Raw genomic sequence first — 14,043 nt, 5'->3', positions numbered from 1 at the left:
GTTGAATTCTGCTAATTTCAATCTACTAGAGCAATCCTCAGAACCTTCAAATTGTTAGGTAATGCACCCCTGGTAAAATGCAATGTTTATTTTATTCTTCAGTTGTATATTTTCACCTTGCTCTGTTGCTGCAGCTAGTTTCTCCGTTACTACCCTCAAGACAGCACAAATATTTAACAAACATTTTGGACAATGATATAGATTTTTAAAAAAGTGATTGCCATACGGATTTTTTGTCGAGGGTGGGGGTACGGGGGTGGAATGAAAAACATGAATCTCCTGCAGCTGAGAGTATTGGTTAATTTTCCAAAACCTTTGCCAAAATCATGCAATCATTTGCAATAGCCAAGGGGCGAATTTTTTAAAATCCAATTCTCCCAACTCACTTGCAATGGGAAATTATCAGCCTTTGCTCAGCAATTCTCTACATTACTCTGAAATTATGCAGTTGGAACAGGAGACTGAACATGGATGTGAAAATTGAAGCTTTCATTGCTGAGGGAAACTGTTCAAATGCTACCTGATTTAACTAGGTATTTTATTATTTTGAAATTTGACTTATTCATTTACTTGATTACAGGAATAAAAAATATCTAAGGTTTACTCAGAAAAACACTGAAATTTGTCAACAAATGCTGAAGCAGTCACTTACATTTTATATGAAACTAAAGGACAAGATAACTTCAATTAGAACAGAATCATATAAACTTGTGAAATCAAAATCTGATGGGGCCTTCCACTTGAGCAAGGTGTTAGAAAGCTGCTGGCACCTTGGAGTCAGATATAAGTTTAAGCCATCACCTACAGAATAGAAAAGCAAGAAGGGACAGAAAGTAAAATTTCATATCACTAATGTTTTCTTTCAGTGATGTAAAAGTGTTCTCCACTTGTGTATTTAGGTTGTTGAATTCATGAATCAATGATAGTAACTCACTGCCACTGCTGAGATGTAATGTAACTATATTTTACGAAGCCATTCTTGGATTGCATCATTTTCATTTTAGTAGGAATTCAATATTAACTTGCTCATTTCTAGTATTCAACATTTAATTAAAGGGATGAAAATGAAACAAGGACATAGAATGACAACATATATATAAGCAAATACATATTTGAACTCTAAATGAACAGAGAATCTAATGTACAAGTGCTTACTAATTAATCATGTAAAGATGACACCACTTTGGTTTTGGGAGCTTGTAAATATAGCTGGCGCCAGTTGATGGAGATGTGGCCAATACATAAAGTTAGATCAATACCTGTTGGGCTTGGATTAATGGGGATGATCTGATAACTGAGATAAGTTTACTTCCACCAAAGTGTCCCAATTAATAGGCTTCAACTATGAAATGATGATCTGAAATAATGTTTGCACTTAACTGATCTCAGCCAGGGCAGAGGGTAGACTCACTACTGTTCACCACATTTCCCTGGGCAACAGGAAGTGGTTTGGGTAGATACACACTTAGATTGCTGCATATTACTGCACATGTACCAAATACTGACAGGATTAAAGGTTACGTGTGTTGTCCTCCATAGTTAGACATTCACTGTTAAGACTGACACAAATAAAAACGTTTGGATATGCTACAGGAGAACATCCTATGCCTAGTGAACTTCATGTGTGAAGAGATGATAGAGAAGGTAAGGGGAAAAAAAAACTACAGAAATGCCAACTTCTCATATAGTCATTGGAAACACCTGAATACAAACTTCAGCATGTGTGACAAAGAGAACTGAGATCTAACCTTGCATATAGTTCTCTACAAAATATCTATGTAGAGTTCTATTTTCTACATTGCTGACATCACTTTATTTTGCCACTCTGAGTTTGAAAACTCAATTTTGTATTTTTCTGTTCACTATATTAATAACTATAGCCTTCTTGATCATTTGAGGTTAAAAGAAAACAAGGTATTATTTGTTAAAAAAAAATCTAAACAAGGAGTATAACACACCTCTGTGCAAAATCTTTAGGCTCCAGAGGTAGGTAAGGCCTTTCACAACCTGCAGGATAAAATTAGAAGAACATGCATTATAATTATTCCAATTATTCTTTAGAATCTGTTACATTCACACTATGAGTACCTGGCAATAACCATCTCCAATAAAAGCTAACAAAACCAGAAATGCTGGAAAAGCTCAGCGGGTCTGGCAGCATCTGTGGAAAGAAATCAGAGTTAACGAATGGGTCCAGGAAGGGTCACTGGACCCAAAATGTTGACTCTGTTTATCTCTCACCCCCTCTTAGGTGCTCCCCACCTTCCTGAAGAAGAGCTTTTGTTTGAAGCATCAACTCTCCTGCTGCTCGGATGCTGCCTGACCAGCTGTGCTTTTCCAGTGCTGCTCTGCCTGGACTTGAATCCCCTATAACCTCTGCTTTCCTACATTTTGCTATTCTCTCCTGTGAGGTCCCTTGACATTTGTGTCATGGTGTTGACTGGATACCATGATTTTCTGCAGTCTCCAGTTTCAAAGAGGCACACACTCTGAAGACCCCTGTATTTTCTGCCTCTGTCTATTCTTCTGGATGGTCACCCATTCACTCTCCTGGAATATCTTGGTCTGTTAGGTGGCCACCTGGATCCAGGAAACTTTCAGACTCACTGGTACTCTGCAATGACTCCAGCAGTCCCTCAAGCTTGAAAATCCTGAGCTCAAGCTCAAGTTGCTGAAGACATTTTCTGCACGTGGTCCCCTAAGGCATACGAAGTGTCCTGAATTTTGAGTGGAGCAAGAATTGCAAACTATAGGTCTCAGCTGCCCCTCCATGATTTCAGTAAGATTTCTATTTGCCCTTTGAGAATCTAGTGATTATTTTGTATAAACTATAAATTTTATTATATTTTATTGTATTGGAACACGTACAAAGTTTCCTTATTCCAGTACTCTTCTTACTAATTCACTCAATGTTATACTCGTCCCATTTGATTTTTCTTTAATTTCCTCAATTCTTGTTCAAAGCAGTGTTTAGAGAGAAGAAAATATTCACCAGCCAATCACATGGTTTCCTATGTCATTCTACTTTGATTTTCCGACATTCATTTGGTGTTGATTTCTGAGTACATTCTTTGTTTTACCACTCAGCCTTTCTGCTTAAGGGTTTCTACTGACATTGCTCTATTTAGGCATGCCAGTCTCCCTGATCTGGGATCTTGCTCTTCATTTGGGTCTCCAACAATGCTGCTCTATTTATTTTTGAGCTCTCTCTCTCCAGGTCTTGGGTCTCCTCTGTCAAAACTCCATTTATCACTCTGGTCTGTTCAGTTCTCATTCCTGTCGGTCATTGTTAGGTTATCCCCACAAGACCAAGATGAAAAGCCACAGTGCCACCATTGGCAGACTGCAAGTTCATGGCAATTTACCTTATAAAGGTGAACATATCTTTTATAATGGGGAGAATGTTAATCAAGACAGCTAACAAAATGTGACATGTGGCAGGAAGTGCACAGCAAACAAGATTTTAATTTCCCAGAAGCTGTACAACAGCGAGTCTTAGACGCAAGTGCGACACAGCATGGAAACAGATTTTTGGTCCAGGTTTTCTATACAAACCAGATATCTTAAATGATCCAGTCTCATTTGCTAGCTTTTAGCCCATATCCCTCTGAACCCTTCCTATTCATGTACTCATCCAGATGCTTTTGAACTGCTGTAATTATACTAGCCTTCAACACTTCCTCTAGCAGCTCGTTCCATGCATGCAACACCATCTGCTGAAAAACGTGCCCCTTATGTCCCTTTTAAATCTTTCCCTCTCACCTTAGATCTATGCTGTCCAGTTATGGACTCCCTTGTATTGGAGAAAAGGCCTTGACTATTCAACCTACCCATGTCACTCATGACTTTATAAACTTCTATAAGGTCATCCCTCAGCCTCCAATGTTCCAGGGAAAATAGCTCCAGCCTATTCAGTCTCCCCTAGCTTAAACCCTCCAACCCTGGCAACATCCTTGTAAATCTTTTCTGAGCCCTTTCAAGTTTCACAACATTCTTCCTATAGCAGGGAGATCAGAATTGCACACAATATTCTAAAAGTGGACTCATCAATGTCCTGTACAGTCACAACATAATATCCCAATTCCTATAAGTCAATGCACTGACCAATAAAGGCAAGGGTACCAAACATGTTCTTCACCACCTTTTCACTACCGTGTTTACCTATGACTCCACTTTCAAAAAAACTATGAACCTGCACCCCAAAGGTCTCTTTATTCAGCAACACTCCCCAGGACCTGACATTAAGTGTTTAAGTTGTGCCTTGATTTGCCTTACCAAAATGCAGCATCTCACATTTATCTAAATTAAATTCTATCTGCCACTCCTCAGCCCATCTGTCCATCTGATCAAACTCCTGTTGTTCTCAGAGGTAATCTTCTTCACTGTCCACTACATCATCAATTTCAATGTTATCTGTAAATTTATTAACCATACCTCCTGTATTCACATTCAAGTCATTTATACAAATAACAAAAAGCAGTGGATCCAGCACCGATCCTAACAGCACAACACTGGTCACAGGCCTCCAGTCTTTACAACAACTCTTCGCCACCACCCTTGGTCTCCTATCTTCAAGCCAATTTTATATCCAAATGGCTAGGTCTCCCTGTATTCCATGTGAAATAGTCTATCATGCAGGATATTATCAAATGCCTTACTGAAGTCCATACAGACAATGTCCATTGCTCTGCCTTCATCAATCTTTTTCATCACTTCTTCAAAAAACTCAATCAAGTTTGTGAGGCATGATTTCCCACACACAAAGCCATGTTGACTATACCTAATCAGTCCTTGCCTTTCCAAATACATGTACATCCTGTCCCTCATAATCCCATCCAACAGCTTAACCACTACTGATGTAAAGTTTGAAAGTACAGGTGTAGAGTGAAAGGTCTTCACAATGGCTGCCTCAAATGGCACCACTTAGGTACAAGTACCGTGGTACAAATCTTTGATTAAAAAAAAAAGAGGAAGAAGAAGAAAAGTAGTAACATTGATTACAGTGTTGAAACAATGAGTTAGAAATAAGATAGCGCATTTTGAGAAGCTCAAGTTGAGGTTCTGAATGTAGGTTTGCTCACTGAGCTGGAAGATTCGTTTTCATATGTTTCATTACCATACTAGGTAACCTCTTCAGTGAACCTCCAAATGAAGCACTAGTGGTGTAGCCTGCTTTCTATTTATATGTCTGAGTATCCTTGGGTTGGTGATGTCATTTCCTAGGGTGACATCATTTCTATTAACAAATACATTGTCTTGGATCCCATTTACCATCCAGTGAGAAAACAAACAGGAAATGACATCACCAACCCAAGGAAACTCACCAGTGCTTCATTTGGAGGCTCACTGAAGATGTTACCTAGTATGGTGATGAAACGTCTGAAAACAAACCTTCAGTGAGCAAACTTACATCCATAAGATAGATACAACACAGTTGAAGAATTGACATTACAGTCCGGTAAAGAATTTCAAGTAGCAGCAGCTCAACAAGTGGTCTGACCGTCCATGCCAGGCCCCAGTCCAACAATCATCCTGCTCCTCTCCAAGCCTTCAGTCCGCTCTCCACTGGCACTAAACTGCACCAACGTAAGTTGTACTGCTCCAGGACTCGCTTCCTCTTGCGGTGCTCCAGGACTCATTTCCCCTTGTGTTGCTTCAGGAATGATTCCTGCCGCGCTGCACCGGAACTTGCTTTACTGCATGTGGCACCAGGCCTCACATCCCCTCGTGTCGCTTCAGGATTTGTACCCCTCGCAGTGCACTGGGACTCACTTCCTCGCATGCTGCTCCAGGTCTCATTACCCCTCGCACTGTTCAGGGACTTCTTCCCTGCATGCTGCTTCAGGTATGTTAAAAGTTGGGAGAGAAAAAGTAAAGAAAGAAAAAGAACAGATGGCGTAGAAGAGCTCTGGGTGGAGTGTCCTACTCTGTTGTCAACTTGGCCAATCTCAACAACGACATCACGATAAGCAACCTCCAATTCTTCTGGCACCTCACCCATACCTATTGATGATGCAAATATTTCAGTAAAGGTCCCAGCAATCACTTCCATAGCTTACAACAAAGTTCTGAGGTACACCTGATCAGGTCCCAGGGATTTATTCACCTTCATCCATTTTAAGATGTCCAGTGCCTCCTCCCATGTAATATGGACATTTGAAATATCACTATTTATTTCTCCAAGTTGTTCCAAGATTAACCACTGCAGAGATATTATAAGTTGTTTCAAGGGAGAATGAATGGTATTTTGAACAAAGGTGTTTGAAGGATATAGCAACAAAATTAATCTTTTGTTTGATTTAAGGGAGAAGGCCACTTGAGACCAACGATCTTTTCTCACATTTAAAAATTCTTTTTTTCAAATCCCACAATTCAAATACTTAACCCCACAATAATGTAACAGAATAATTCATCACACACATATTTAAAATTTTGCTTGGATCCAATAGGCGAAGAGAGTACAATGGAATTTAATGAACGTCCATAACTATTCCAAATTACTTTTATAGCCATATATGAATTAGGAAGGGTTTCTAGCATTCCAGTAACTGTGCAAAACAAGAAAATATTGTGCTTTTATTGTGTGTAACAATAAAAGCACAATTAAATGGACTTCTGTGACAGATTAACATCTTTCTACAAAAATTCCACATAACAGAGAAAAGGTCTGGCAGAATGCAACTCTAATGTCCAAAAAGATGTGCAGGGGAGGTGAATTGGCCATGCTAAATTGTCCATTGTGTTAGGTGCATTAGTCAGAGGGAAATGGGTCTGGGTGGGTTACTGTTCAGAGGGTCAGTGTGGACTTGTTGGGCTGAAAGGCCTGTTTCCGCACTGTAGGGAATCTAATCTAATCTAATACTGTACCCATTTTTAAACTAACTTTAAAAGAGGCCATTGTACTCAAGATTTTAAATAAGCTATTTTCCCAAAAATATACTTTATTCATAAAATTTGTAAAATTACATTCTAAAATATTTTGACTTGAATACCAATAAAATATGACTTGTCTCCATATAGCATACAGTATTCCATCTTTTCTACTCAATACAGTTCTAATAGTATTAATATTTGCAAAATATGTTCTAGGTCAGTCAGGTGTACAGCCTGAGTCCAAAGCATTTCAATTTGTAAATTACAACATGTGCAATAGATAGATATTTTTCTCTACAGTATATATGTCTTGTTCTACTGAAAAGGCACAATATATTTTCAATGCTCTTAATCTCCATAATCTATATTCTCTGTAAGGCAACAGCCTGAGTTCCCAGCTTTGTGTACGATACTGAATGGTCTTAGAAAGCGACCCTTCCCCATTGTGACTGTGCAGTTGTTGCCTCAAACTGTTCTGCATTCCTCAGCATATTGTCCTGAATCTTAAAATGTTCAAGTTGAAGAACAGTCAAGAAGAATTCTTTTACTTAAAGATCAGCAGTTTTGGGCAGACCAAAGAGTATCCTTTGCCAGGTTGATGTTTGACTCTGTGAGATTTCGTGGGAATTGTCATATAGTATGAAATCCTGCAGCACAGCTACTTAAGATGATCCTTGACAAAATTGCTCCATTTTTCTCTAGACCTTCTTTGCAACTACATATTCCATGATGAAATGGGCGCCAGTCTTTTCCCTACCACAACCACCTCTTGAGGGCAATGTGTGGAGGGGGTGAGATTCCGGTATGTAGGAACAATCTGATGGGAAGAGCATTTCTTACCACAAACCCAGCTACATTTTGTTGCAGGTTTGTAAATTCACACCATCAAGCCTTCTGCCAAATTACCTTGACAGTCTGTTAGGGATAACAATCCGACCAAATCTTTTTAACTGGGCCTCAAGGATATTATGTATAGAGGAACCTTGATTATCGGAATACCAATTATCCAAAATTCGGACTATCTGAAGATCTCGAGGTTCCAACAGAAACATTACATCAAAAGGCTGATCGTGTCTTTTGTTTACAGTGATTAAAAGTGCTGCCTAGAACAGTCCTGGACTGATGGGAGCGTAGGCACTGTCTCTAAATGACAGACCTCCCGCCCTCCCTCTCTCTCCCCACACTTTCCCTGGAGTTCTACTCAGGGCTGTACCCTAAACCCCCCCTTCCCCAGATAATCTCTCTAACACTGTCCCATACAGGGCAGAGTGGAACCTGTCAAAACGGTGTGTGTGTGTGTGTGTGTGTGTGTGTGTGTGTGTGTGTGTGTGTGTGTGTGTGTGTGTGTGTGTGTGTGTGTGTGTGTGTGTGTGTGTGTGTGTGTGTGTGTGTGTGTGTGTGTGTGTTGATGTCCAGTCCAGCTGACCCGGAGAGGGGATGGGGACAAGGGTTGCAGGGGTGGGCGGTGGCGGTGTTGGGGGTGGACGGTGGAAGTGGACAGGGGGGCAGTGCTGGGGGCGGGTGGGGATGGGTGGGGAGTGGTGTTGGGCCAAAGGGGGTAGATGTGGGGTGTGGGGGTGTGGGCGAGGGGCGGTGTTGGAGTTGGATGGGGGGGTGGGGTGGGGGGGGGGGGGAAGGGCGGTCAGGGGGCGGTGTTGGGAGTGGCACGGTATGCTGCAGTCTCCTGAATGGGGAGCAGACTTAATAGAGAACTCCGAGCTCCAGAGGAAAGGCATTGAATTGATTAACCAAATAAGACCATAAGACATAGGAGCGGAAGTAAGGCCATTTGGCCCATCGAGTCCACTCCGCCATTCAATCATGGCTGATGTGCATTTCAACTCCACTTACCCGCATTCTCCCCGTAGCCCTTAATTCCTTGTGACATCAAGAATTTTTCAATTTCTGCCTTGAAGACATTTAGCGTCCCAGCCTCCACTGCACTCTGTGGCAATGAATTCCACAGGCCTACCACTCTCTGGCTGAAGAAATGTCTCTGCATTTCTGTTCTGAATTGACCCCCTCTAATTCTAAGGCTGTGTCCACGGGTCCTAGTCTCCTCGCCTAACGGAAACAATTTCCTAGCGTACACACTCTCCAAGCCATGTATTATCTTGTAAGTTTCTATTAGATCTCCCCTTAATCTTCTAAACTCCAATGAATACAATCCCAGGATCCTCAGCCGTTCCTTATATGTTAGACCTACCATTCCAGGGATCATCCGTGTGAATCTCCGCTGGACACGCTCCAGTGCCAGTATGTCCTTCCTGAGGTGTGGGGACCAAAACTGGACACAGTACGCCAAATGGGGCCTAACCAGAGCTTTATAAAGTCTCAGTAGCACTGAGATCATCCGTTCGGATAATCGAGGTTCCTCTGTACTGATCACTTAGACTTGATAGATTTGTGGTCACAGGTGTTTTCTGCCTAAATCTCTCCATGAGACACAGGTGGAACTGCATAGTCTAATTACTTTGAGCATTCTGAGGTTATGTGGCCAGACCAATCCTTAGCAACAGGTAGAAGCATAGTGTTTTTTGGTTGCTTGAATGCGGAGGATCTGACGCACACAAAGGCAGCCACCAGAATGCAGGTGATACGGGAACATTTTCCTCCCCTTTTTATCCTCCCCTTTTTGTATGTTCTTCAAATATGGGCCATTTTCAACTTCCAGATAAAGCAGATGGCTCAGATAATAGCTATAGTTCAGGAGTGAAGAATAAGCCAGGTCTGTGTCTTGCACTGCAAAGCTAAGAGCACCTGATGAGCCTTAATACAAAGTCAAGAGAAGTTGTTCCCACATGCTCAGTTTTTGTTTGACGATGACTACTTACTCATTACAGTTTGTAGGGCATGCCAGCTCTTTTGACCAAATCCCCAGCAACTTCAGATAACCCGACTTGAATTTATTGTCACGTGTACCGAGGTACGGTGAAAAGTTTTGTCTTGCGAGCAATACAGGCAGATCACAGAGTTAAATAGCATAGATAGGTAAATAATAGGTAAACAGCAGCAAAAACAAAAACCCAGGTACAGGCGAATGTTAAGAGTTTGTGAGTCCATTCAGTATTCTAACAACATTAGAGTAGAAGCTGTTTCAAAACTGGCTGGTGCGTGTGTTCAGGCTTCTGTACCTTCTCCCCAATGCTATAGGTTGTAGAAAAACATTGCCACGTGGGATGGATCTTCGAGAATGCTGGTGGGCTTTCCTTCACAGCGGGTCTGGTAGATGGATTCTATAGATGGGAAGTTGACCATTGTGATTGTCTAGGCCGAGTTCACCGCTCTCCGTAACCATCTCCGATCTTGAATGGTACAGTTGCCACACCAGGTAGTGATATATCCAGACAGAATGCTCTCGATGTTGCACCTATAAAAGTTGGCAAGAGTATTTGCCGTCATGCCAAATTTCCTCAGCTGCCTAACGCAGAAGAGATGTTATTGGGCCTTTGTAACCAGTGCATCCACATGAAGAGTCCAAGAAAGCTTGCTGTGGATGACCATTCCCAGGAGCTTGACACTCTCCACTCATTCCACCTCAGCACTGTTAATGTGTAGGGGGGGCATGAATAACATCCTGCCAAAAGTCAATAATGAGTTCCTTGGTTTTGCCGGCACTGAGAGCTAGGCTATTCTCAATGCACCATTTTTCCAGGTCTTCCACCTCCCGTCTGTGGTCCGTTTCATCGCCATTGGAGATTCGACCAACTATGGTGGTATCATCACAAACCTGTAAATGGCATTAGTTTGGTATTGGTAACACTGTCATGAGTATACAGTGAGTACAGTACAGGGCTGATTACACACCCCTGGGAGATTCCAGTGTTGAGTGTTAGTGAGGATGAAATATTGTTCCCAGTCTTCACTGATTGTGGCCTGTGGGTCAGGAAACTGAGGATCTAGTTGCAGAGAGTGGGGTTTAGTCTGAGATCATTAAGTTTAGTAATCAATCAGTCTCGAGGGGACAATAGTGTTGAAGGCTGAACTGTAGTCAATGAGTAGGATTCTTACATAGCTGTTCTTGGTGTCAAGATGTTCTATGGAGGAGTGAAGGGCAAGTGATATGGCATCTGACGTGGATCGGTTCATCTGATAGACAAATTGGAGTGGAGAAAGAGTAGCGAGGTGGCTGGCGTCGATTAATGCCATGACCAGCCTTTCAAAGCACTTCATGACCACCAAAGTTAGGGCCACTGGGCCGTAGTCATTGAGACATGCTGCATGAGCTTTTTAAGGCACTGGGATGATGTTGGCCCTCTTGAAGCAGGCAGGGACAGTGGCCTGCTGCTGGGAGAGGTCAAAGATGATGACAAAGAAGTCAAAGAACTGGCTAATTTATTGTCCAAACTACATGACCTCACTCTTGCCTTGATTTACCTTGTTTAAGTTTAAACTGGTCGTAGATGCTCATGGGTCTGCGTACAAAATGTATATTTGAGCAGAAGATCATGACGTTATCTATGTTCAGGAATACTTTGATGAGCGTGCGCTATACCTTGAATAGCCAACTCTTTGGTAAGAAATAAGAAACATAAGAAATGCCTGTACCCTCCTGGTGGGCTCAACAAGATGTCCTATACAACACATGATTAGACAAGGGAGAGAGGTCAGACCTGCCTGATTCCAAATCTAACTGGAAAGCTTTCTAACTTCCACAAATTGATTGAAGCTGCACTACTGATGTTTGTGTACAGCAGTTGTGTTCAGTTGCAGGTTCCTTCTTCAAATCCCATTTTGAAAAGCACATCCATCAAATAAGTGTGCTTAATTCTGTCAAATGCCTTCTCCTGGTCCAGGCAGGTGAAGTTGTCTGTGCCCTTATCCCATACACAGGCAACCATATTGCTGAATGGCATAACGTTCTCAGAAATCTTCTACAGCGCAGGTCTGGTAAAGGTGAATCATCAACTCCAGAGCTAGATGCGATTGGCAATAACCTTGAACAATGCTGTTGTCCACTTTCAGTAGTGAGAATCGGTACTGGTAGACAATCCTTTATCTAAAATCCCAAAATCTGAAAAGCTCCAAAATTCGAAGGCTTTTTTCGTGAAGTTTTTTTTTCATTAATAAGGTTGGTTGGCGTGCAAACAATTAACCCAACACCATACCCACTCGATGCGTGTCACTCAGATGTGATGTGTGGAGCCATGGCCCAGCACTGGCAGGCCTCAATTTTGCTTCAGGGTCTGTTTTACCCACAGTGCATCTGCTGTTTAGTAAGATTTTTAAAAATTTCACCATCAAACTTTCACTTATTTTGAAATTCAAAAAATTCTGAATTCTGAAAACCAGCTGATCCCGAGCATTTTGGATAAAGGATTGTGCACCGGTAATCAATTTCTAATATTCTCCCCTTTTCACCTTCTGCTAGTAAAGGGCAACAATGATGTCTTTCCTGATGGATTTGGATATACAGTACCTCTAACAAATCCTGGCCAATCAAGCCCCACAGACATGAATACAACTTGGCTGTCAAGCCATCCTTTCTGGGAATTTTACTCTTCTCAACGTGCTCTAGGACTTTAGAAATGTGAGTTTTAAGTGTGTAACCTTCCCACGTGCTGTCATCCCAAACTTTCCTGACAGAGAACAAGAATAAATGCATGGTTGTCCTTTCCTGGAGTACAATTCATATAGTCCACTATAAAAGGATTGCTGATCCTGAAATTGTGAGGTTGTGATGACTTTACTGAACTAGTTTCTTCCTTCTGATTGCAGATCTTAGAGCTTTGTGTGTCTTTCTGGGAGAAAGAAAGCACATCTCATCCTGCTGGGCACAACAACCTTTAGACCAGAAGTTGATGTTAGTGACCTCCAATGCCAAGAACGAGTTATTTCTGTTTCTTCGCTTCTTGGAAATCCTACTTGACATTGACCCCAGCAACTGCAGAAGGAGCAAATTGTGTACTATTTTCTGGAGTTGGCGCAGGTCCCTCTCTGTTCCTTTCTTACCATTTGATTAATGATGAAGAGTCTCTTGATCTTTGATTTGATTGTTTCCAACCAAGATCTGAAAGAGTTCATTTGAGTTTCTCAAATAAAATGTGATTTGGGGCTGAGGTGGACATCACTGCCTATAGAAGCTGGTGCCAATGGCACGAGACATGCCTTATGATGACTGTAGTCCCTGGAACTAATTTCATTTGTCTTCGGCATTTTAAAGGAATTCCTAAAATTCTGTGTGTCCTGTTTTTCTTTCTTAATCTGTTTGCTTGCCTGTCCTAGAAGGTTACATTGTTGTTAGAGGAATTATGAAAGTTAATGATGACTAATTGGTTAGCACTGCTGCTTTACAGCACCAAGGACTCAGGTTCGATTCCACTCTTGGGTGATCGTCTGTGTGGAGTTTACACATTGTCCCAGTGTCTTCGTGGGTTTCCTCCATATGCTCTGGTTTCTTTCCACTGTCGAAAAATGTCTAGGTTGGGTGGATTGGCCTTGTCAAATTGTCCAGAATGTAGAGGTGAGGTGAGTTAGCCATGGGAAATGCAGGATTACAGGGATCGGATGGGATGTGGGATCTGAGTGGGCTGCTCTTCAGATGGTTGGTATGAACTCAATGGGCCAAATGACCATGCTTTCACAGGGTAGAGATTCGATGTTCTATATTTTAATAATTGCAACATGACTCAATGGTCAGACTCCATGAACCTGTTTTGTTCCTGTTAAGTTAGTTCTGAATATGTATACCATCTCAATTTTAAATAGCTCTACTTTTATAAAGCTTTATGATGCACTGTGGCAAATGGGAGTGGAGGTGAAGGCAGATTGAGAGAACTGAGCTAAACTGCAGCAAAAGAAATTTAAATAGAAATCTTCCCAATGTTGACATTTATTAACGAGTTCCTGAAGCACAATGCAATGCTCAGTGTAGTGGTAGATGTACATTTTTAAGGATCAATTTGTAATACTCCCTACTGCTGCAGGCTATGTAAAATAAACAGAAAAAGCAAGTAAATGGAAAGTGTGAAAGTAAGGTTGAAGAAAAGCACTCATTAAATCATTCCAGAACCACCTAGGTCGAAAGCCAAAGCTCCCTCTAGAACTGAACCAGTGGGCCTTGAAACAATGGTATCAGTTTAATACTGCAGCACAGAGAAATTAGCAACCACTCAGCGTGCTGAAAAATGGGATTAGAATAGTTAGGTGGTTGTTTTTTGACTGGTGCAG

At 41.6% G+C, this 14,043-nt stretch overlaps 1 protein-coding gene across 9 annotated transcripts in view; it reads right to left on the bottom strand.

Moving 5' to 3' along the window:
- map2k5 (mitogen-activated protein kinase kinase 5) overlaps positions 1–14,043 on the bottom strand; it is a 379,209-nt gene that overhangs the window by 148,081 nt on the left and 217,085 nt on the right. For 7 of the 9 annotated variants that reach the window (XM_087981145.1, XM_087981146.1, XM_087981147.1 and 4 more), the window contains one exon: positions 1,959–2,007. The exons of the other annotated variants lie outside the window; for them this stretch is intronic. In XM_087981145.1, coding sequence (XP_087837271.1) covers positions 1,959–2,007 — 49 coding nt within the window. The remainder of the gene's footprint in view (positions 1–1,958; positions 2,008–14,043) is intronic. 9 annotated transcript variants of the gene reach the window in all.

Source organism: Chiloscyllium plagiosum, unplaced genomic scaffold (genome assembly GCF_037043375.1).
Source record: "Chiloscyllium plagiosum isolate Xiang-an unplaced genomic scaffold, Cpla_swu_hap1 HiC_scaffold_39, whole genome shotgun sequence".
NCBI lineage: Eukaryota > Metazoa > Chordata > Chondrichthyes > Orectolobiformes > Hemiscylliidae > Chiloscyllium > Chiloscyllium plagiosum.
Note: the sequence above shows the minus strand (reverse complement) of the source record. Positions and strands in the feature narration are given on the sequence as shown.